This window comes from Miniopterus schreibersii (genome assembly GCF_964146895.1).
Source record: "Miniopterus schreibersii genome assembly, chromosome: 9".
Taxonomy (NCBI): domain Eukaryota; kingdom Metazoa; phylum Chordata; class Mammalia; order Chiroptera; family Miniopteridae; genus Miniopterus; species Miniopterus schreibersii.
The window spans coordinates 55,464,964-55,491,234 of NC_138118.1; the positions used below are offsets into that span (position 1 = coordinate 55,464,964).

The 26,271-nt window shown below is 36.1% G+C and overlaps 1 protein-coding gene across 6 annotated transcripts in view; it reads right to left on the reverse strand.

Annotated features, from left to right (window-relative positions):
* SLC25A40 (solute carrier family 25 member 40) overlaps positions 1-26,271 on the reverse strand; it is a 43,872-nt gene that overhangs the window by 7,980 nt on the left and 9,621 nt on the right. For 5 of the 6 annotated variants that reach the window (XR_013999570.1, XR_013999572.1, XM_081147586.1 and 2 more), the window contains 7 exons: positions 20,597-20,662; positions 16,162-16,282; positions 14,657-14,716; positions 12,769-12,875; positions 5,247-5,314; positions 3,522-3,646; positions 2,697-2,870 (listed from right to left, as the gene is read on the reverse strand). Coding sequence is in view for 3 of the 6 variants with exons in the window: in XM_081147586.1 (XP_081003712.1) it covers positions 2,697-2,870; positions 3,522-3,646; positions 5,247-5,314; positions 12,769-12,875; positions 14,657-14,716; positions 16,162-16,258 (631 nt within the window). In the remaining 3 variants the exon portion in view is untranslated. The remainder of the gene's footprint in view (positions 1-2,696; positions 2,871-3,521; positions 3,647-5,246; positions 5,315-12,768; positions 12,876-14,656; positions 14,717-16,161; positions 16,283-20,596; positions 20,663-26,271) is intronic. The other variant, XR_013999571.1, reaches the window with a different exon arrangement.

The following is a 26,271-nucleotide window of genomic DNA, read 5'->3' on the forward strand; positions in this document are numbered from 1 at the left end:
AAGACAGTAGGAGAAAGGAAAAGTACAGGCCAATGTCATTCATGAACCTTGGTGTCAAATCCTACAGAAATTAAATAATAAAAAGCAACTAAAGCCAGGGGAATTTCATGAAAGATCATACACTGTGACTAAAGTGGGTTATCTGAGGAATGTAAAGGAAGCAAATATAATAAATCCTTTAGGTGCCACACACCACACTGACAGAACCGCGGGATTGCTTTCATTTAAAGCAAAGAAAGAAATTGTTTGGAAAACTAGTCTTAAAAGAGAACTTCTTTAGATAAAGGACATGCATCAAGAACCAATACCAAAAATACTTACTAATGGTGGAACAACAGAATTACTTCCTTTAGAAGAAGGAAAGTGATAGGATGCAACATTATCATTACTACTATTCAAAACTTTACTGGGAAGCCCAGTAAGATGAAACAAATAAGAACTATAATGACTAAAAGCGAAGGAACAAAGTAGTTATAATTTACATGTTACTGTCTACATAGGAAACCCAAAAGATATGAAGACAAATGAGAATTTGTAACAGTTTTAAAAATAGCTGAACATAAGCTAGTAGAGAAAAATCAATTTTAACACTGCCTCAGCCATAAGATTTAGAAAACCCTTTTTGTGTTTTTTTTAAATAGAGATTTTAAAATAGCTACCAGAAGTTGGGAAAGGGTGGGTGTACCTACAAATGAATCTTGTTTTTTAAGTGGTATATAACCTTTTTTGAAGAAAATTTTAAATCTCTACTGAAACACTTTAAAGAACAGTTATATCTAATAAAGAGATATGACATTCCTAAGGGAAACATAAGGCAATATCAAGTGGTTTTTATAATAATGCACTAGTAATTTAGACAGTACTGTGGTATTAGCACAGGATTAGATATACTGGCCAGTGAAACAGACCCATGCATACATCAAAATTTGCTATGTCAGAGGTGATGCTGCAAATCACTGCAGAAAGTATGGTTATTCAGTAAATGATGTTGGGATAACTATGTACCCACTTGTTGGGGAAACGAGTACTTATTTCACTCCATAACCCCAAATCAACTGCCAATGAAACAGTGTCCAATCTCAATAATCAGAAAAATGTAAGTTAATGAGATCACCACTTTAAATTACTAAACAAAAATTAAGAACCATGACAATGAAAGTTGGGGAAGGTATGAAGTGAAGCTGGTAGGTGTGTAGATCTGCACAACCACTTTAGAAAAGAGCTTGATATTATCTAATCAAATCTAATACTGGAGAAATTCTTGTATAGTAAGAGACTGTTCACAGCAGCATTGCTTACTTGCTTACTCATACATAAATGAGTAAAACTAAAGAAAACAGTTACACATAAAAATAAGAATAAACCTTAAGAAAATTTAAATAAAATAAGCAATTTTTAAAGTTCAAAAACAGGCAAAACTAAATAATACACTGTTGAGCAATAACACATATGTGGTAAAACTATTTTTAAAAATCAAATCAATGATAAAGAAAAATTCAATATAGTAGTTACGAGTGGGGATGTAATAGTGGAGGGAATATATGTGGTTTCATGATTTTAAAAATTGCAATGTTCTAGTTCATATATTGAAGTGGTGACTTCATAGGTGTTCATTTTATTAGTATGCTTTATAATTTATACCTATGTTACTTTTGCTGTGTCAAATATCATATAATACAAACATAAAAAATACACTAATTATACATTGTATGTTTCTAAACAACATAATAACTGATCATAAAATGTTAAAGAAAAACACTAATGAAAAGGGAAAGATGCACAGAGATGTGAATGAGAGAAGCAAAAGAAAGGATTAACTCAAGAGAACAAAAGGAAGCATAACATTAATGCAAAGGTCCTTACTGATTTTACTCAGTCTAAATGAAAACTCCCATAATACACAAGAGAAATAGTACTGAAGTGTGCACATTCTACAAGTTATTTGTTAGCTTTATTTACACTTCTTTTTCATGATTTTCACCCTTTGCATAATTGAATGATTAGCACAATCTTCTATCAGGTTTATAACAGTCTTGTTTACAGGACACTCATTTAATGGGAAAGACTTTTACCTTTGATAACTGAAAAAAGTAGGAGTCAATATTATTCACAGGTAATTTTTTAAATATAGTTTTACTGATTTCAGAAAGAGGAAGGGAGAGGGAGAGAGAGAGAGAGAAACATCAGTGATGAGAGAGAGTCACTGATCGGCTGCCTCCTGCACACCCCTCACCAGGATCGAGCCCGCAACCTGGGTTTGTACCCTAATCAGGAATTGAACCTCGATCTCCTGGATCATAGGTCAATGCTCAACTGCTGAGCCATGCTGGCTGGGCAACAGATATTCTTAAATGTGTTTTGTGATCTTTTGATTTGGAGTAGTTTACCTACCTTACTAATTATGACTCACTTAGAATTAAAGATAGTTTGTATTATGTAAATAGAAATAAATACCAATTAATGTTTGAAAAGAAATTAAACACAAGAAGAAAATAAAACCAAGCTTGAATTAGAAACCATTCAATAAAGACTCATAAAGCCCTGAGAACCCAACATTGAACTAGGAGTTTGTGGTTACTGAAGAAGATAGCTCACCCTTAGCCTTGAGGGACTTAAAATATAGTTGATTTTAAAGTAATATATAAATACGACAAAGCCATTTAAAATTTAGCAGATACTAATAAGATAAATCCTACCTGAGAATGGTACATCTCTAAGAATAGTAGGAGCCCAGCCCTTCCAAAGCGAAATCCAACCTTCTTCAGATACTTCTTTGCTGACAAATTGATGCAGTTCCTTGTAAGAAAACTTCTTAGATTGCATGTTGGTTCTTATCAATTCTAATGGACTTATTACAGTTACTGCACCAACTAATACAAACAAATATTAAAAAACAAAACCAGAGCCATGTACTATGCAAACACACATGCAAAATTAATAGTTTATGCATTTTATATTTTAAACTTCTATTCTGAAATGTCTGCAAACCTTAAAATCAAGTACCTAATGCCAACATACTGGTGCAGATTTTTTTCCTTGATAAAGGTATTTCTTAATAAAGGTTTTCATATAACTTACTCTTTCTGGTTTCAACTCTTTCAAGAGCAGTTCCAGAAATATCATACATCACTCCAACTCAGAGAAAAATGTCCTTCTGCATAGAGGCAAATTTCCTTCTGAATAAACACTGAATCTCAAAATCAATAAAGAAAATGATTCAGGACTTTGCCATCAATTGGACGCCATCCTAAAATCTAGAATCTAAAGTTAAAAGTCTAAATTCATTCTAAAATCTCTGTCCAAAATTTGACAGGAATGGGTTGATCCCATTTCATTCTGATAGCAATTACCATACCATATGATTTCTAGAGTATAAATATTAACAAATTAGTACAAACTACAAATGCACAGTATATATTACCAATACTTTGAATTTTGTACAAATTCTCTGTGAATGTCAAAATTTTAAAAGAAGCTTTGAACAGAAATCAAAATGAAAATATAGTAAACTTATTACTTACATCTGGCCACAACTCCAGCAACAATTGGTATGCGGCTTTCATTTTCTCCTAATTTAGACCTCAGGAGAGCAGTTAATTGATCATAGCAGGTAAAATAAATAACGGTGGCAGGAATTGCCATTACTCTGTCAGAAACACACAAACAAAAAGATTTACATAAAATATATGTAAATATATTATTAAATTCAAGCTAAATTCCTTATATTTTGTATAAGCTGAAAACCAGAACGAATCACTCTCTGAGATCAATTTTTCTTTTATTTAAAATATTAACTCAGTAGGCTACAAAAAAATTTAAAATAGGTATCTTCCCTCCAAAAGTTTACATTCTAGTTGTGAAAATAAGTCCGTGTATCAGTGAGATCAAAAGTAGGAAGAGATAAAGGAGGACACACTTCTCTATCTCCTAGACTTGTTCTATCTGTTTTTGGTCTCCCAAATCTTCCCTCCCAATTATATTCCATGACATGAAACTCACTAATGTAAAAAGTGCTACAGCAATTGTAAAATACCTGCTTACAAAACTGGAAATAAATTACAATTAATGATGGCAGACTTACATATACTAGTACTGAGGAAATTCCGATGACATTCTTTATCAAAAGGGAATTATTAATTAAATTAAACAGAGTTACAGGCACTGTCATGTCATAAACATTAATGCAATAAGAAATCTGTCTATGTTTATGGACTAACTAAAGGACATTCACAGACTATACTTTGGAATGCCTAATGTTCTTTAATGAAATTTGATGATGAGAATTTACAAATACGATTGACTGCTGCTCTTGGATCTACCACTGACTTTATAACCTTAAGCAGTGTTTAAAATATATGCCTCTAAGTAGACTATCAAAAGAAAAATTAGGAAGAAACAAGGTATATAAGGGCAAGGTATTAGTTGGGACATTTAATTTGGCCTTACTAGTTTATCACATTAATTCATATAATAGCTAGTTAGTAGAGAATTAAAATTATCTGGAAAAGGAAAAGTATACTTACCACAATATTTCATTATTTTAGTATAATAAATAAAAAGTCAAACACCAAATTCTAAATTTCTGAACAAAAAAGTTATGCTTGTGCACCATACAAGAAGCCGGGCTGCTCAAATCTTCTACATGTTCAGGAAGGCATTATTTGCATGCTTGACCTTTGGCCAACTCCAAGAAATTTAGCCCTTGGAATATTCCCCATTACAAGGTTTTTCTGTATACCTGGAGCACTAATCCAACTTGTCTAGATTGATTTGTGCAAATGATGTGATTTTTGGTAAACATATGCTTTCCTTTTAGGGGTCTGGAGTTTTGGTAATCAGAGTTGGTCACAAACACTGAATATGCCTATGCAATCAACCCTCAATAAAAGCCCTAGACTTAAAATTCAAGTGTGTTTTAAGGCAGAAACACTTTAAACAGGATGCTGTAGTTCAATGCTGAAAAAATAAGCACATCCTGTGCGAGGTCATAAAGCAGCCTGTTGCCTGGTCAACTTCATCTGTGTTTTTTTAACAAAATCACAGACATGAATATACCCTTCTTAGGTCCTGTGAGTCCTAGCAAATCATCAAATGTGTTGGTGGTTATGGGACTAACAAAACAATGCTGTAAAATATGGAAAAGTTCTAAAATTAAAAATGTACAATTTTGTTTAAGCATGCAGATTATAAAGCAAAACAAAACACCACCATCATTTAGTAAAAGAAAATATTAAATTTCAACTTACAAGGTAGGGGGAAGGCCACTCCACAGGGATTTAATGCCCTCATTTCGAATGATTTTCAAAAAGGCATCCTGAAATTATAATAGGAGAAAAGTAATCAAAATATAACCCTAAACCCGATATACAAAAAGTTTATGCTAATAATTGATTGGTAATTTGATTCTATCAAGTGTTTATTTCTAAAATATAAGCTGCTCAGATTTATGAATGGCCAATCTTTTTCTTTTTTTTAAGGAATTGTCCTCAACTTTCAAACACAAGTAAAGCATTCTGGATGATACTCTCTGTTTACAAATTTTTTTTTTTTAAAATAAGAGAAAATCTTCAGGTCTAAGGTTAAATAAAGAATACTTAGACTTGACATTTTCTATGATCTATCTAGAAAAACACTGAGAAATTAAACTTAAAATTTAAAACTTTTATTCCATGAAAGACCCTATCTAAGAGGATAAAAAGACAAGTTAAAGAGTACGAAAAAGTATTTGCAAACCACACTTTTATGAAAGAAAAGGGGATATGTATAAGTTCAGTAACTAAAAGTAACCTCAGTGGATGATCTGACCATAAATTCCTAAATGGGCAGTCATACCCCAGGCATTCTTTTGTAAAATATTTATTTTTTATTTAAGCAAGTTCTAGCCATTGTTTTTGTGCATCTAGGTTAACACACTCTTTGAAATCCCTATTATTTGTTATTAATAACAAAATCCTTTCAACTACACCTGAGTTTATGCTAATAAGGCAATTTTTTGGAAAGCCCCCAGATAACCACAAGGTGGGAGCTGGTTGCCAGGGGAACCAACCAAGCCAATACAGGTATACCTAGGAGATATTTCAGGTTCAGCTCCACACCACTGCAATAAAGAGAGTAATGCAAATTTTTTGGTTTCCCAGTGTATATACAAGTTATGTTTACACTAAAATGTAGTCTATTAACTGTACAATAGCATTATGTCCAAAAATGTATACATCTTAATTTAAAAAACCCTTTACTGCTAAAACTGCTAATCATCATCTGAAACCAGCAAATCATAAATTTTTTGCTGGTGGTGGGAGTTGCTTCAATGTTGATGGCTGCTGACTGATCAGGGTGGTGGTGGCTGAATGCTGGGTTGGCTGTGGCAATTTCTTAAAACAGAACAACAATGAAGTTTCCCACATCAATTAACTCTTCCTTTCCTGATTAATTTCACTGAAGCAGGCAATGCTGTTTGATAACAGCTAACTCAGGGTAGAACTTCTTTCCAAATTGGAGTCAATCCTCTCAAACCCTGCCTCTGCTTTATCAACTAAGTTTATGAAATATTCTAAATCCTTTGTCAAGTCAACAGTCTTCACTGCATCTTTAGGAATATATTCTGTCACAAGAAACCACTTTCTTTGCTCATCCATAAGAAGCAACTCCTTATCCACTCAAGTTTTATTATGAGATTGTAGCAATTCAGTCACATCTTCAGGCTCCATTTCTAATTCTAGTTCTCTTGCCATTTCCACCACCTCTACACTCGTCCACTGTTAAGTCCTTGAACTCCTCAAAGTCATCCATGAGGGCTGTAATCAACCTCTTCCAAACTCTGATTAATGTTGATATTTTGACCTCTCCTGATGAGTCACTATTCTTAATGGCTTCTAGAATGGTAAATCCTTTCCAGAAGGTTTTCAATTGACTTTGACCATGTCCATCAGTGGAATCACTACCTAGAGCAGCTACAGCCTTAAAAAATGTATTCTTAAGTAATAAGGCACGACAGTTAAATTACTCCTTAATCATTGAGCTGCAGAATGGATGTTGTGTTAATAGACATGGAAACAACATTCACCTCATTGTACATCTTCATCAGAGCTCTTCGGTGATCAAGTGCATTGTTAATGAGGAGCAATATTTTGAAAGGAATCTTTTTCTCTGAACAGTAGGTCTCTAAATGGGCTTAAAATATTCAATAAACCATGTTATAAACAGATGTGCTGCCATGCAGGTTTTATCGTTCCATTTACAGAGCACAGGCAGAGTAGATTTGGCATACTTCCTAAAGGCCCTAGGATTTTCAGAATGATCTATAGAGGCATTGGCTTCAATTTAAAGCCACCAGCTGCATAAGCTCCTAACAACAGAGTCAGCCTGACTTTTGAAGTTTTAAAGCCAGGCACTAACTTCCCTTCTCTAGCTATGAAAGTCCTAGATGGCATCCTCCAAGATAAGGCTGTTTCACCCAGTTGAAAATCTGCTGTTCAGTGCAGCCACCTGCATTCATTATCTTAGCTAGATCTTCTGGGTAACTTGCCGCAGCTTCTACGTCAGCAATTGCTGTTTCACCTGCACTTTTATGTTATAAAGAAGGCTGCTTTCCTTAAATCTGATCAACCAACCTCTGCTATCTTAAAACTTTTCTTCTGTAGCTTCCTCACCTCTCAGGCCTTACTCTGGATCAGGCTTTGGCTTAAGGCAATGTTGTGGCTGGTTTGATCTTCTAACCAGACTACTAAGACTTTCTTCATACCAGCAATAAGGTTGCTTTGCTTTCTTACCATTCTTATGTTCACTGGAGTAGCACTTTTTCCCCCCTCATTAGACTTTGTTTTAATGGGTCTCAAAATTCTGTGACAGATTTTTGGTCAAGTTGTTTCCATTAAAAAGTACTGACTTTAAAAACTAATAAGTTAAAAATTGCCACACACACAAACCAAATGGTCCACAAAACATTCTCCTTCCCTTCTGAAGGTTTTAAGATGCATTATAGTCATTAACCAGTCTTTTACTATTAAACTTAACTGGCCAATTGAGATAAACAGTTCTGAGACTGAACAGATTAAGACTGATTAAGACTGGGGTGGCAGGTACTGGGAATAATATTCATTTAGCCTTCTGATGTTTCTGGGCAGACTTGGTGACTTTGCCAGCTCCAGGTGCCTTTTTGTCCACTGCTTTGATAACACGCACAGCAACTCATGTCACAAACAGCAAGACAGCCCAGAGGAGGATAGTCAGAGAAGCTCTCAACACACATGAGCTTGCTAGGAACCAGAGACAATGGCAACATCAGGTTTCAAAAACTTTGGCCATCTTCCAGCTTTTCCCCAGAGTGACGATCAATCTTCAGCTCAGCAAATTTGCAAGCAATGTGAGCTGTGTGACAGTTCAGCACAGGTGCACATTCAGCCTGGATGGTTCAGGATAATCACCTGAGCTGTGAAGCCAGCTGCTTCCATTTGTGGGTCATTTTTACTGTCACCAGCCACACTGCCATGACTAACATAGTGTCTGTCAGAGATGTTCACTGTGGAATAGCACTTTTAATTTCCTTCAAGAATTTTTCCTTAGCTAACTGGTACAAGAGGCCTAGGTTTTGGCCTATCTCAGCTTTGCTCATGCCTTCCTCTCTGTAGGGTCACACGAGAATATAGCCCAATTTCCCCTCCCAGTCAGTGGGAAGGTATCTGCCTGGCCAGTGGCACAAGGAGCAGAGCAGCTCAGATCCAAGTGTTTCCCACGTCCTTGATGGGTAACAAGCCTCTCACCAAACTCTCTGTTTGGCCTTGTTCTGCATGCAGGCCTTTCCCAGCATGGCTCCCTCCCTCTCTCTCTCCCCTCTGCTACATAAGCCCCTATCCTACCCTGGCTGAGTGCAGAAACTCACCCGATAGGCCACCATTGGGTCTTCCCCAGATGTAAGTAATAAAGGCTATGACTTTCCCCTCTGGTCCCGCGTGGTTTTCTCGGATTAGCAAAGAATAGTTCCCTGGGTTGGAGCTCCTACAGTATACTCGAAAAGCTTAATCTTCTCTAGCTCTTAATTTAAAGTGAGAGGCACAATTCTTCCTTTCACTGGAACACTTAGAGGTCATTGTAGGGCTACTAATTGGCCCAATTTCAATATTGTTGTAACCCCAGCAATAGGGAGGGCCGAGGAGAGAGAAAGACATGGAACGGCTGGTCCAGGGGAGCAGTTAGAACACACATAGAGCATTTAGAAATTAAGTTCACTGTTTTATATGGGCATGGTTCATGGTACCCCAAAACAATTACAATCCTAACATCAAAGATCACTGATCACTGATAACAAATATAATAAGACATAATAAATATAATAATAATGAAAGAGTATGAAATATCAGGAGAATTACCAAAATGTGACACAGACACACAAAGTAAGCAAGTGCTGTTGGAAAAATGGCGCTGATAGACTTGCTCAACACAGGGTTGTCACAAACCTTCAATTTCTTAAAAAAAAAGGGAAATATTTGGGAAGCACAATAAAAAGAAGCATGATAAAATGAGGTATGACTGTAGAGGATTCAAACTTTCAGCCCCACTCCCCCAGCTCATCCTACTCCCCAACTCAAGGAACTTTGGGGAAGGGAGAGGGACTTGAGGTTGAAATAATCACCAATAGCCAGTGATTTAATCAATCACACCTACACAATAAATTCTCCATAAAAATCCCTAAAGTGTGGGGTTTGGAAGCTCTCAGGTTGGTGAACACATGAAGGTGCTGAGAGAGTGACACATCTGGAGGGCATGGAACCTCCAGTCCACCAAGCCCTGCCCTATGCATCTCTTCTACCTGGCTGTTCCTAAGTTGTATCCTTTCATAATATACTGGTAATCTAGTAAGTAAACTGTTTTCCTGAGTTCTATGAACCATTATAGCAAATTTTCAAACCCAAAGAGGCAGTCATGGGAACTCCAATTTTTAGCCAATCATTCAGAAACACAGGTGACAACTTGTACTTGTGATTGGCATCTGAAATTCGAGCAGACTTGTAGGACTGAGCCCATAACTTATGGGACCTGATGCTAACTCCAGGCAGATAATGTCAGAATTGAGTTAAACTGTAGGCTACCTAGTAGGTGTCTGCTGAGAAATGGAGAATTGGTTGGTGTGTGTGTGTGGGCGGGGAGACCCACACATCTGGTTCAGAAGTATTGTAAACAGTGTTCACAGAGAAAAATAATGAGTAGTTTTTTATACTTACTTTCACACCAAAATCTGTGAATGAACGTATGTAGCAGCTTTATTTAGAGCAGCTAAAAATTGGAAACCCCCCAGAAAACAAAGTGTGGTATATCTATAGCATAGAATAGTATAAAAAGGAACAAACTATTGGTACATTCAACAATGTGGATGAGTCTCTCCATAATTATGCTAAGTGAAAAGTGCCAATACCAAAATATTATATACGTTATGAGTCCATTTATATAACATTCTTGAAATTACAAAATTATATAAATGGAGAAAAATATAATCACATAATTATATTGCCAGGAGTAAAGAGCAGGTAAGAGCACAAAAGAAATGAGTGTGACTATAAATGGGAAAAAGGATGCCTGTGGTGATGGAATTGTTCTGTATCTTAACTGTATCAATACCGATATCCTGGTTGTGCTATTATACTTGTTTTGCAAGATGTTTTCATTAGGGGAAAAGGGTACAGGGAATATGTCTGTATAGTTTCCTTAAAATTACATAAGACCTACAATTATCTCAAAATTTTAAAATTTAATTTTAAAAAATGTACTCCCCTTTTTTCCTACATAAAAAAGCATGAAAAAATAAAAAGTTAAAGACTTAAAAAGCAAAGAAGTACTTTCCCATTTTTACTTCAATATCTACTTTTTATCTGTAGATACATTTGATAACTATACAAAATTTTACTCTCCTGTAATTTGAAAAATTATTCATTCACAAGATTAAATATAAAAATAGAAAATATAGAAAACACACCCAGTCCCAGCAGAGGGAACCACAAGCTGTGGAGTGCAGAAAGCTTCAAACAGGGTACTCAAGGCCAGTCACAAACAGCATCTGACACTGGCCTGCACCAGAGACCACCCAAAAGACTGGGAGTCCTACGAGATCTAACTAATACACAGAAACAAATCCAAACAGGTAGCCAAAATGGGGAGAGAAAAAAACAAGCCCCAATTGAAAGAACAAAAGAATCCTTCAGAAGAAGAGCTAAATAAAGTGGAGATAAGCAACTTATCAGATATAAAGTTCAGAATACTGATCATAAGGACACTCAACAGCATGAAAAAAGAAACGGAAACTATGAAGGAAATTAAGAAAGACACAGTAGAAATAAATAAAACATTAGAAGGAATAAACAGCAGATTAGGGGAAGCTGAGGATCGGATCAGCAAATTAGAAGACAGGATAGAAAAAAATCACTCAAGTAGAGAACCAAAAAGAAAAAATAATTAAAAAACAGGACAGTTTAAGGGAGCTGTGGGACAACATGAAAAGTAACAATGTTCGCATCATAAGAAGACCAGAGGGGGTTGAAAGTAAGCAAGGGTTAGAGAACCTGTTTGAAGAAATAATGGCAGAAAACTTCCCTAACCTGGTGAAGGAAAAAAGTCACACAAGTTCAGGAGGCACAGAGAGTTCCAAGCAAAAAGAATCCCAAGAGGCCCACACCCAGGCACATCATAATTAAAATGTCAAAAATTAAAGACAGAATCTTAAAGGCAGCAAGAGAAAAAAGCAATCTGTTTACTTACAAAGGAATTCCCATTAGGCTGTCAGCAGATTTCTCATCAGAAACTCTATAAGCCAGAATGGAATGGCATGAAGTATTCAAGCTAATGAAAAGCAAAGATCTGAAACCAAGACTACTCTATCCAGCAAGGCTATATCATTCAAAATAGATGGTGAAATAAAGAGCTTTCCAGACACACACAAAAAAGGCTAAAGGAGTTTATCATCACCAAACTAGCATTGCAAGAAATGTTAAAGGGAGTGCTGCAATAAGAAGTTGAAATAGAGAGGATGAAAAACATAGGCATAAAGAAATAAAATGGCAATAGGTAAGTACCTATCAATAATAACCTTAAATATAAATGTATTAAATGCTTCAATAAAAATACAGAGAGTAGCTGAATGGATTAAGAAAACGAGACCCAAATATATGCTGTCTACAAGAGACCCACCTCAGAACAAAAGACTCTCACAGGCTGGAAAAAAAGCAAAAAACAAAAAACTTCTAGAGGGCTTTAAAGGAGAGATCAACAGCCATACAGTCATAGTAGGGGATTTTAACACCCCACTGACTTTACTGGATAGATTTTCCAGACAAAAAATCAACAAGAAAACAGTGACTCTAAATGGCACACTAGATCAGATGGATTTAACTGATATTTATAGAACATTTCACCTGAAAGCTGCAGAATATGCTTTCTCCTCAAGTGCACACGGGACATTCTCAAAGATACACCACATGTTAGGACACAAAACAAGTCTCTACAAGTTCAAGAAGATTGAAATCATATCAAGCATCTTCTCAGACATTTACACCAGGGAATACTATGCAGTTGTAAAAAAGAAAGGATCCCTTACCCTATGAGATAGCATGGTAGGACCTGGAGAGTATTATGCTAAATGAAATAAGCCAGTCTGAGAAAGACAAGTATCACATGATCTTACTCATATGTGGAATCTAATGAACAAAATAAAATGGTGAACAAAATAAACAAATAAAAATAGAAAACATATTGTGATTATACTATATAACATAATCTCCTTACCAATGTTCCCCGGAAATAACCTGGCTTCTTATACCATGCTTTGTTTCCTTCCTCTTCACAGACACATAGATGATCCATAAGTCCATTACTATATACAAAACATTTTCCTAACAAAGAAGATCACAACAGTCAACAATTACATCACATAACTGTATTATTTTTATTGATGAACAAATTGAAACTACAATGAGGGGACTAGAGAAGTACTAGAAAATTTTAAGATATAATCTTATCCTCACCTTTTAGGATGAAATATACATAATTTGATGTGCTTAATGATATAGCATTGGGATCTAAATTCACAGTGGTGAAAGCAATTGAGCAAATTAGTGGGTTTTATGTTTTCAGAACTGTAGTAAGCAAATGCACACAGAAATAAATTCGTTTAGGTTATCTGAGGGAATGGAGAGAAAAGATAAAGGAGGAAAACCTGTTTTGATATGAGAACATGGGTGTATGTCTTCTCTATTTGACAAGAAAACTCCATGGTATGCACGGGAAATGCAGACAAAAATATATTATGAAATGTAATGTATATCTTAAAAATTCTCATGACAAGAAAAAGTAAATTTGTGAGGTGATGGATATTAACTAAACTTATTGTGATCATTTCGCAATGTGTACATATTATTAAATCATTATGTTCCATAACTAAAATGAATACAGTGTTATTTGTTGATTATATCTCAATAAAAATAATTATGAAAAAACACCTTCTTCTTGACCAATGTAAATAATGCTATGCTTTGTCCCTTTCTCTGGATTTATACTGCTCAGTTTAGACATTCATCACTTCCCATCTAATTTACCACTTTCTCTAATACCAACTCCTTCCCATTATTGGACTACCTCTTGCTGCCAAAACTGTCTTCTCTGTTCAACCACATATATAATTCTGCGTTTTATAATACATAAGTCAAGTGCCTCCTGCTTTTTAAGCTTTCTTTAATGTGTAGGAAACTACCTTACTTTTTAGACTCTTCCTACAATCCATCTATCCTGTCATTCATTTGAAATATGTCTGCTGTTCATTCCATCTTAATGCTATGCATTCAACAGAGTGGCATTTATGTCTGAGCCAAATTCCTCACAGTCTGGTCAGTTTTCTGCTTTTTAAACATGTTTTAAAGTGCCGTTATCTTTATAAAACTGTAAAAGTTGATGAAGGAATTGCTATTTTTGCCCATCTAATAAAAATGCATAATTACTCTTCTCAGACTGCATATAAACTATACTGTTTAACAATTAACCAAGCTGCCTGATAAAATAATGAGTTTCTGATCACTGTATTCAAGCAACAGTTGGATGACTGTTGATGTTGCAGGATTTGCATAGTTTTTGGACTAAAGAGCAAGCTAGCTTCTAAGATCCCTGACAAGTTAATTCTGTTCTTACTTAAGAGATATATACCCAAATATAAAAATCATCCTCTTACCTAATTAGTAGGCTCATAAAAGTGTTATATATAGCTCAGTGGTTAGAGCATCAGCCCTTGGACTGACGGGTCCTAGGTTCGATTCTGGCCAAGAGCACGTACTTCGGTTGCAGGCTTGACCCCCATCGACGTGCATGCAGGAGGCAACCAATCAATACTTTCTCTCACATCAATGTTTCTCTCTTTCTCTCTTTCTCTCTCTCTCTCTCTCCCCCCTTCCTCTCGGAAAAGCAATGGAAAGAATATCCTCTGGTGAGGATTAAAAAAAAAAGTGTTATATATGCAAATTTGTTTTCTTGCCTAGATTTCATCATGTATAACTAAGTGATGAAAAACTGCTTCTGCATGATGGTAATTTTTTTAATTGACAAAAAAAAATTAATATTCAAACAAAAATGAATACAGTAACATTTAAAAATCTAACATAACACTTCCAGAATAACTAGTACATACCTTTGGGAAATGGGTTGCTTTGGGCTTGAAGTCGAATTTTAACTACATCCAGGGGTGTCACTATGAAGATACGTAAATTTCAATTAACAAGTGATATATGTAAATTTAGAAATGTTTGTCCAAAAAATGCAAAATATGTGTACTGAATCATACTTTTCTTCATCACTATATAATGGGTAAGATTATTTATCTTAAAGTGGTTTTGAATATAACATTCTAATTTTTGCCCTTGAATTTTGTTTGAAGAGGATCAATGAGAAGACAATGTAATTACTTTTCTCACAAGCACTAAAATATTTGCCCGGCCGGGCATGGCTCAGCAGCTGAGCATTGACCTAAGATCCAGAAGATGGCAATTTGATTCCCAGTCAAGGCACATGCCTGGGGTTGCGGGCTCAATCCTTAGTAGGGGACATGCAGGAGGCAGATGATCAATGACTCTCATCATTGATGTTTCTATCTCTCTCCCCTCCGCCCTTCCTCTCTCTGAAATCAATAAAGATATACTTTTAAAAAATAAAATAAAATTTCTACAACTATATTCCATTAACATTAAAACTAAAGTACTAGTCCAAAAGTCTATTTAAATATGGAGAATAACTGAATTATAAATAGTCAATAAACATTATTAGTCTTCCTAATCTATTAAATTTACCCATATCTAATGGAAACTATAGTTAATGTAAATTTGAGTAAGCTAGTAATAAATCATCTCTATCAACAGATGTGTTATTTCACTTGGGAAAAGCACAGCAAAGGAGAATGGTTTTAATTTGCATGCTGTATTCTGCCCAAGTAGAAAAATGCCAAATAATGATACCAAAGAAAACTTTTCCTCATCTGAGAATGATCTCTAAGGCCTTTACAACCCTAACATTCCTGAAGTAAAATACTACCATTCTAATGCAATTAGTTTATGTTTGTTCTAGTCATCTGCTAGCTTATTTAAATAACCCAGCCAAGTTAAAAATCATTAAAATGCTAAACTATCACCTAACTATGTCATTTGGCTGTCTACAAGAAATTGACTCTGAAAAACAAAAAAATGTGGTCCAGAGAAATTTAAGAAATTCATCATTAATAGAGTAAACAATGTGTATTTATTGCTATAGTAAATCGTCCAAATTCTGTATTATTCATTATGCTAATATTATATTTCATCTTGCATTCTATTTTAAAAAAGGATAAGAAAGTCAGAAAAGTTTAACACTGATAAGGACCACAGAAAACTCCTGCTATAAGCCCCAATAATTTACAGATGAAAAATGAAGCTCAGAGAGAAATAGAGACAATCCCAAAGTGCATTCACCCGGAGAATGACGAAGCAAGGACTAAAATTCAAGTCTCCTGATACTCTGTCCTGGGTTCTTTTTATGTTATATTGATGGAGGGAGACTGTCACTTATGAAGGATGAATGATAATATTATCATTATCTCACAGTTAGTAAAACTCAAATGGATTCATTGATTCAGTTACATAATCTACATCAGTAACATTATTTTACCCATTAGTGATGTCAGTATAGCTCCAGTACAAGAGGCGAGCATTTGCTGAAGAGGTGTCACTTTGATACTCTGTGGTATCTCTACTTCAGGATCCATATTTTTAATTAATTGAAGAAAACTCTGTTAAAGAAAAGCAAGATGTAGAGTCAAAGTTTAATGGAAAATGCCCTCAAAATTTACTGCTATAAATTTTTTAAAAACTATAAAAACAATCACCAGTATAAATATCAAAGCACATGTTATGACAACTATAAAAAATAAATATGTAAGTTCTATACAAAGGCACTACACAACTGTCATTAATAGAACATGTTCTCTGATTTGCCAAAAAGGGTAAGTACTTCAGCTAAGCTGCGTGAGCAGTATCGCACTTGCAAGACAGTTAATAGAGCATTAAGAAAACAGACTCTGGCTATATAACAGAATGAAAGGTGACCAACAAGACTCAGAGGCTGTGAATTTAACCTCTTAATAACTACTCAGATACTCTAATATGGGACAGTTATCAGCAAATATAGCACTACTTTTACTGCATACCGAAAGTTGTTGCAAAGGTATAAAATAAAAACACAACCTCCATAAGCAGCATCTTAGAAAAACTTGATGAGAAAAGCAAAATATACTTCCTAAAAAGTCAGTTAACAAAAAAAGTATAAAAATCACTTATAAACCTGCTAATCAAAAATAACCACTGGCAACATGCAGGTGTGTTCTTTCCAAATGTCAGATGCAAACAAACACATATGTAAATATGCAAATGTGTGAACATATTATATACAGGGTAGGGCAAAAGTAGATTTACAGTTGTGTGTACATGAAACAGTTTATTCTTTGTGCATGCTTTCTTAAAAAACAAAAATAGGTTACTACTATTGTATGTAAACTGTAATTGAAAAATAAAATTAAAAAAATAAGTTACCACTATTCAAACTGTTTAGTAGACCACTTTGACACTTAAAAATATAGGCATTGAGCTCTGACCAGTGTGGTACAGTTGCTTGGGTGGTGTTCTGTGCACCGAAAGGTTGCTGCTTTGACACCTGGTCAGGGCATATGCCAGGGTTGTGGGCTCAATCCCTGGTAGGTGTGCAGGAAGCAGCTGATGAATGTTTCGCTCTCACACTGATGTTTCTCTCTCTCCTTTCCCTCTCTCTTCCTCACTCTCTAAAATATATATGAGGCGTTCCAAAAAAGTGTATACACACTTTGAATGATACTGTCATTTTTTATTAATATACAGTTCATTTTCAAAATTTAAAAGGATCTACAGAAATGAATAAATTTTTTTGTCAATGCCTATTTTCAAACTGATGACTGTTCTGGTACAGGAATGCTGATAACGTGAAGCACAAACAACCAAGAATCTCTGCCTTCAGTATTTGTGGGCATCAGTTCATCTACTTTTGTGGGTTTTGTAATGTAAACTTTATCTTTTATGTATTCCCATAAAAAACGTCTAGTGGCACTTTAGGATAAATTTTCTTTGTTCAAAGCTTAGTCTGACCTCACTCATTATTTCAAATCAGTTGAACCTAAAAAGGAGTGAAAATGAAGTGAGTTACCACCTGTTAAAGTGTGTATACATTTTTTGGGACACTATGCATTGTGTCAATAAATACAGATTTACATTATCATTTTTTTTAACTTATCTTTAGTGTTGAAAGTATTACAGGTGTCCCATTTCTGCCCCCATTGGCCCACCTCCACCTTGCTCCCACCCCCTGCCCAGGCCTTGACCCCATTACTGTGTCCATGGGTTATGCATATATGCATGTAACTTCTTTGGTTAATCTCTTCCCACCCCCTTCCCTCTTCCCTCTGAAATATGATCCTCTGGGTCCTCCTGGGAGATGCAAAGTCAGCCTCTGCCTGTGACTTACCCAGGGCCACCCAGCATGAACTATACAGCAATCCATGGATGGCTGCTACTTGTGCTGGGCTTGGAGGTGTCCAGGAGAAGCCAACCTATGAACCAATGCAGGCTGCCACTAGTGCCAGGCCTGGGGACACTTATCCAGAGGTATGGGGCACACTGAGGCCAGCTGCTGCTTGTTTAAGAAATTTTAGGAAAGTCCTAAGCATGAGATAGGACAGGCCATTTGCACAGAAAAGCCACTGGAAATGGCTTGGATGAGCTTGCAAGTAGGGAGGGGAAGGTCTCTGGGAATCACCAGGGCAAGGTGAAAAGTGTGAATCAGGCTAATGGAAATCCAGGGAAGGAGATCAGTGTAGGGGGGGAAGTCTCATCGAAGTCTCATCACCTCTACCAGCTCTTCTGTCTGTGAGAAAGTTTCCCCTCCAACTCTTACCCTGATTCCAGGCAAGTTAGTTCCTCCGTGAATGTCCCAGGTTCCTTTCAAGCTGCTGCCCAGCACTGGAGCTCAGAGGGAGTGTGTCTGAGTGAGTCCGTCCACGGGCCCTTTAAGAGGAGCTGGCTGGGACTCCAGCAGCCTCTGCATTCCTCAGCCACAATTCCTGCTGGCTTTTACAGCCCCACGTTGTCAGGACTTCTCTTCCCAGCACTGGAACCATGGGCTGGGGGGTGTAATATGGGGCTGGGGCCCTTGCTCCTTCGGGAAACCTCCACTGCTGAGATATCCCTCCCGTTTTTACCCACTGCACCTGGGTGTGGGACCACAGTGCATCTCTGAGATTCAGCCCAGATTCTGCCCTGCGTCCCCACCCCTCCTACTGGTCTTGATGTACTTCTTCAATTCCCTTGCTGTAGGACTTCTCTTCAGCTAGATTTCAGGAGGTTCTGAATGATGGATGTTCTGTATTTTAGTTGTAATTTTGATGTGGTTGTGCAAGGCAGAGGGTACCACTGTTACCTTCGCTGCCATCTTGTTGTCTCTCCTACATTATCATTTTTAATGCTCAAAGTTTTTCATTTTATTAATCAGTCTCATATTGTTAGATATTAAGGTTATTGCCAATTTGTCATTCATTCGTTCATTCGTTTCATACATCATCATTATAAATATCCCTATACATACACACAGCTTTTTGTGGTCTTCCTACAATTAGTATAAGAAAAAGTAAGACAGCTAGACTAAGTTAAAACTTGAGACAAAATACTTTCCAATTCATACTTCCACTGGCAATGCAATATGAGTTCCTAATAATACACAACTTCACCAAACTCTCACATTACGTATCATTTATTATTTTCTGAACCATTTCAAAATAGGTTGCACACATCAGACCCTTTTATCCTCAAAATATCCTCAAAGTACCTCAAAATATTCTTACATAATCACAGTATAATTATCAAATCGAAGAAACTTAATTTTGATAAAATACTCCAGTTCATATACCAATTTTGTCTATTATCTCAATAATAACTTTGCAAAAATAAATGGTAGTTTTGTTGTTTCTTAGACTTTTATTACTTACCAGGTTTTAAATTTTTTCATTGAATTTATTGGGGTGACATTGGTTAATAAGATTATATAGGTAGGTGTACAATTCTACAATATATCATCAGTATATTGTATTGTGTGTTTACCACCAAGTCAAGGCTTCTTTCACCACCATTTTTCCTGCCTTTACCTGATTCTACCTCCCCTATCCCCCTTTCCCTCTGGTAATCACCATACTGTTATCCGAACCAATGAGGTTTTTTTGTGTGTTTTGCCTAATCTCTTCACATTTTTCACCCAGCCTCCAAACCCTCTAACAGCTATCAGTCTGTTTTCTGTATCTATGAGTGTGTATTTTGTTAGCTAGTTTATTTTGTTCATTAGATTCTACATATAAGAGAAATCATATGTATTTGTCTTTCTTTGGCTTATTTCACTTAGCATAATACTCTCTGGTTCTACCCTTGTTGTCACAAAAGGTAAGATTTCCTTCTTTTTACCACCAGGTAGTATTCCACTGTATAAATGTACCACAGCTTTTTATCCACTCATCTATTGATGGGCACTTGGGCTACTTCTAAATCTTGGTTACTGTATATAATGCTGCAATGAACACAGGAGTGCATATATTCTTATGAATCAGTGTTTCAAGTTTCTTCATATAAATTCCCAGAAGTGGAATAGCTGGGTCATAAAGCAGTTCTATTTTAATTTTTTGAGGTAATGCCATACTGCTTTCCATACTGGCTGCATCAGTCTGCATTCCCACCAACAGTGTGTGAACATTCCCTTTTCTCTGCATCCTGACCTGTCCAATTTTCCCAGTACCATTTATTGAATAAACAATCTTTACCCCATTGTATGTCCTTACCTCCTCTGCTGATATTAACTGACCACCATAAAGGCATGGATTTATTTCTGGGCTCTCTATTCTTTCTACTGATCTATATGTCTGTTTCTATGCCCAGGACAGTGCTGTTTTGATTACTATGGCCTTGCAGTATAGTTTGATATCAGGTAGCATAATTCCTCCAACTTTGTTCTTCTTTCTCAAGATTGCTGTGGTACCTACCTGGTATAAGTCTTTTCCTCAACTCTATGCTCCAATAGTTTGTTTGTAACATCAGTAGCTGAAAATCTGTAGTGAAAAAAAACAAAATTGTTTTATCTTTTCACTCAGAAAAGGACAACAAACCTAAAGGAAAGGAGCATGTATAAAACTTAAAAATACAAATTAACATTGATTGAATGCTTTCCAGTAAGTGCTTTGAGGAATATGAAGAACATTCCACAAGTGCTAATATTAGAGTTACAAAAGTATTTTCATAGAAATTCCTATTATCCCAGTAAATACAAAAAAAAACAAAAAAAACCTACTTTAAAAACAAAACAATTCTATAACCTGAACACAATGATCAATCTTAGATTGAGTCAAACAAATAGATTTTGTGACAAAAAATTAAGTATCCAGCATCATCTATGGCATATTTTGAGGAAAAATTTTGATCTCAATCTAAGCAATCCTTTAGCTCTAACTTTCATTCTACAGGAAATTCAGAGACTAAAGTAACACGGTAAAGGATGCCATAAAATAGGAGAAGGTGTAATGCTCTGGTTTATAAGACTATAGTTTCTTCAACAAATGAAAGTAAGGTGAGAAAAAAGGAAGCAGGGGAGAAAGAACTGTTTTAAAATCAAGGAATCTCATGAGAGTCAACAACCAAATGGATCCTGGTTCAAAAAAACAAACTGTAAAAAGACAGTTTGACAGTAACTGAAGAACTCTGAACCTCGGCTAGATATTAGACAATATTAAAAATTACTATTGATTTTCTTTGGTGAAATAACAGTATTGCAGTTATGTAAAAAGTGTCATTTTAAAAGAGATACATACTTAAGTATTAAGCACTAAAAGTTATGAAAATGCTGTACATTATAATACTTCAGAAAAGATAAACATACTAAAATGTTAACAATCTGTTAAGTCTAGGTGATAAGTATGCCATAAGTATTTATACTGTTCAGTATTTTTCTGTATGTGGAAAAATTTACACAATAAAAAAATTTTAATTCCTGAGAGAGTAAAGATGGCAGCAGACTGAGTGGAAGCTACACTGACACTCTCCTGGGACCAAACTGGAATTACAACTAAAATAGAGAAAAACCATCCTGAATAATTAACTGCAACTGAAGATGAGCTGGAGAGCATCCTCATAACCAAGGAGGAAAAGTGGAGACCATATAGAGACTGGTAGGAAGTGTGGAGATGCAAGAGAGCTGGCTGGGCTCCAACAGAGAGTAGCTGAAGGTCCAGAGAGATAGCTCAGCTGTGGGGGGTTCCCACTGAGGACACTGGGGCTAAACCCCAGGCTGGGCTTCCCAGCCAAGAGCACCAGAACTGAGAAAGGTGCCCACATAACATCTGGCTGTGAAAAGCAGCAGGGTTTCTGTCTGCCAGAGAGAGACAGCTGGAAATACAGGCATCCTCTTAAAGAGCCAATGCGCAAAGTTTCCTGTGCAGCCACTCACCTTGGGCTCCAGCAGAGGGAGGGCAGAGTGGACTGGAGCTCTGTGAGGAGATTCTAGGATTGTGGGCTCTGGAGATAAAGCTCATAGGGCATCCCTCTGGATTCCTCATACTGCAGAGGACATCTTTCACAGGCAGACATTTACCTTCCAAGCAGCTTTTCTTGAGGGGGAAGCAACTGACCCATCCTGCTGGAAAACTTCTCACCCTACCCTGTGGAGTTTCTATAGCCCAAGGCTCATTAAGAGAATCACATTAATCAGCCTGCAGGCAGAGGCAGACCTCAGAGTGCTTTGAGTCTTTGCCTGATCTGCTTCTGGACCTGAGCCTTAGAAAAGCAGACTTTGGTGTGCATCTTGGTCCTGTCCAAACGCACCCAGCACCAAGAGGGCGGACCTCAAGCTGTGGATTGTTGATAGCTCCAAACAGGGTACTCAAGGCCAGTCACAAACAGTGTCTGACACTGGCCTGCAACAGAGACCCTCCAAAAAGACTGAGAGTTTTAGCAGGCCTACCTAATACATAGAAACAAACCAAAATAAGCAGCCAAAATGGGGAGACAAAGAAACAAGCCCCAAATGAAAGAACAAGAGAAGTCTCCAGTAAAAGAGCTAAATGAAATGGAGATAAGCAATCTATCAGATATAGAGTTCAGAATACTGATTGCAAGGATTCTCAACAGCATGAAAAAAAGATATGGAAACTATGAAAAATGACAAGTCAGAAATGAAGAATGACATAGCAGAAATAAAGAATACATTGGAAGGAATAAACAGCAGATTAGAGGAAGCTGAGTATCGGATCAGCAAATCAGAAGAAAGGGTAGGAAAAAAATCATTCAATCAGAGACCCAAAGAGAAATGAAAAAAACAGGAGGACAGTCTAAGGGAGCTGTGGGACAACATGAAATGTAACAATGTTCGCATTATAGGAGAGCCAGAAGAGGTAAAAAATAAGCAAAAATTAGAAAACCTGCCTGAAGAAATAATGGCAGAAAAATGCCCTAACCTGGTGAAGGAAAAAGTCACACAAGTTCAGGAGGCACAGAGAGTCCTAAGCAAGAAGAATCCAAAGAGGCCCACACCCAGACACATCATAATTAAAATACCAAAAATTCAAGACAAAGAGAATACTGAAGGCAGCAAGAGAAAAGCAATCTGTTACCTACAAAGGAACTCCCATAAGTCTGTCAGCTGACTTCTCATCAGAAACTCTACAAGCCAGAAGGGAACAGTATGAAGTATTCAATGTAATGCAAAACAAGGGTCTGAAACCAAGACTACTTTATCCAGCAAGACTATCATTCAAAATAGATGGTGAAATAAAGAGCTTCCCAGACAAAAAAAAGGCTAAAGGAGTTTATCACCACCAAACCAGCATTGCAAGAAATGTTAAAGGGACTGCTGTAATTAGAAGTAGAAATAGAGAGAGAAACATAGGCATAAAGAATTAAAATAGCAATAAATAAGGGCCTATCAATAATAACCTTAGGACTTAAAGGGAGAGATCAACAGCAATACAGTTATAGTCGTGGACTTTAACACCCCACTGACTTCACTGGGTAGATCTTCCAGACAAAAAGTCAACACAGAAACAGTGATTCTAAATGGCACACTAGATCAGATGGATTTAATTGATATTTAAAGTACATTTCACCCCAAAGCTGCAGGATATACATTCTTCTCAAGTGCACATGCGTCATGCTCAAAGACAGACCACATGTTAGGACACAAAACAAGTCTCTACAAGTTCAAGAGGGCTGAAATCATATCAAGCATCTCAGATCACAATGGCATGAAATTGGAAGTCAACTATAGTTAAAACTCTCAAAAACATTCAAACACATGGAGGCTAAATAACATGTTATTAAACAATGAATGGGTTACAATAAGATCAATAAAGAAATCAAAAACTTCCTGGAAACAAATGAAAATGAACACAGAACAACCCAAAATCTATGGGACACAGTGAAAGCACTCCTAAGAGGGAAGTTCATAGCACTACAGGCCTACCTCAAAAAGCAAGAATGATTTTTTAGTAAACCATCTAACCCTACAACTTAAAGAATTAGAAAGCTCTCTTGTGAAGCTGTCTGGACCAGGGCTTTTGTTTGCTAGGAGTTTTTTATTACTGCTTCAGTTTCATCAGTTATTAGCTTATTCAGGTTTTCTGATTCTTCCAGATTCAGTTTTACATGATCTCACTCATATGTGGAATGTAACAAACAAAATAGACTGAGGAACAAAATAGATCCAGAGACATAGAAGCATGGAACAGACTGATGAATCTCAGTGGGAAGGCAGGGAGTGGGAGTGGGTGGGGAGAGATTAATCAAAGGACTTACATGTATATACGCATAACCCATGGACACAGACAATTGTGTGGTGAAGGCTGGGGGGGGGGGCGAATACAGGGTGGACAGGATCAATGGGGGGGGGGAAAGGGGAGAATATCTGTAATACTTTTAACAATAAAGATAAAATAAAAAATTTTAATTCCTGAAACTTAGTAGAATCTTCAAGTCTAAGAACATACTTCTAACTCTCATTTATATGAACACAGTTCTTTTAAGTGGAACATAACCTGCAGGTATGCTCCTCAAGAAGAGTATAAAGGCCTATAATGCTTTAGTTTGACACTCATCCCAGCAAAGTTGACAACCTAAATATGTTCATCTGATATATCCTAGCAATTATTTAGAATGTAAGGAAAAAAACTGTTCCTCGGCTCTCTATTCTATTGGTCAACTTATCTATTTTTAAACCATACCACACTGTATTATTGGTAAGTCAAGATAAGTTCTTTTATCTGGTAGTCTACCCTCCCTGTTTCTCTTCTTCAGAAGTATCATGGTTACTCTTGGTCCTGTAGGCCCTCATATAAGTTTAAAAATCATCTTACCAAGTTACTTTAAAAACCTCTGAAATTTTGATTGGAATGAAATAGAATCTACAGATAAATTTGGAAATAAATAACGCACAAATTTAGTCTGTCTCTTCCTTACTGCTGTTCTGAGAAGTTTCAAAATTTGTCCTACAGAGATCTTGTACATTTGTGGCAGGACTAACTCTAGACACCTGGTAGTCACTAAAAGTAATATAAATAGTATCTTCCTTTTTTATTGTCTCTGCTGTTAGCATGAATAACTGATTTTGTAAATTAATCTTATATCCAGCCAACCTTGCTAAAAGAATTTCATATTATTTCTAATTATTGAGTAACAGATTCTGAGTTTTTTAATATGAAAGTTTATATTGTCTGCAAATATTTGATTTCTGCCATTCTCAAGTATCCTGCTACCAGTTTAATTTTCTTATTGCACAGGCTATGATTCCAAAATGTTACATAAAGAGTGGTGAAAATAAATATACTCGTTCCATGCCTCAATTAAAAAAAAAATTCTTCTAAGATTTCCCATTAGGATATTGTTTGCCACAGACATTTTTTTTTAAAGAGACTATCACATTACAGAATTTTATTTCCAATCTTACTATACAATGAAGACTCCTTTTTAAAAAATTCTTTGCAGCTTTATTGAGGTAAAACTGACATATAAAATTGTAAAATATTTAAAGCGTACATCATAGTGATTTGATATACATATATACATATACAATGTGAAAAGATTTCTTCCATCTAGTTAATTAACACATCCATCACCACCTTTTATTTATTTATTTACGTGAGAAAATTTAAGTTCTACTCTCTTAGCAAATTTCAATTATATAGCACAGTGTTATCAATTATAATTATCATATTTTACATTAGATTCTCAGACCTTATTCATCTTACCAACCTCTTCTTATTCCTCCATCTCCCCAGCCTCTGGCAGCCACTTTTCCACTGTTTCTGTGAGTTTCTTTTCTTTTTTCTTAAGATTCCACATACAAATAATAACATGCAACATTTATCTTCCTCTGTCTGGCTTATTACAGTTAGCATAAGGTCCACAAGGTCCATCCATGTTGTCACAAATGGCAGTATTTCCTTCTTTCTCATGGTTGAAAAATATTCTACCGTATAACTGTGTGGTGTGTGTATGTACACACCACATTATCTTAATTTTCTTTACTTTTAAAATAATTTTATTGAGAAATAAGTGACACACAATGAACTGCATATACTTAAAGTTTATAACTTAATACGTACTGACCACCTGTGAAATCATCACCAATCAACAAAATGAACATAACTGACATAGACATAAGTTTCCTCCCACT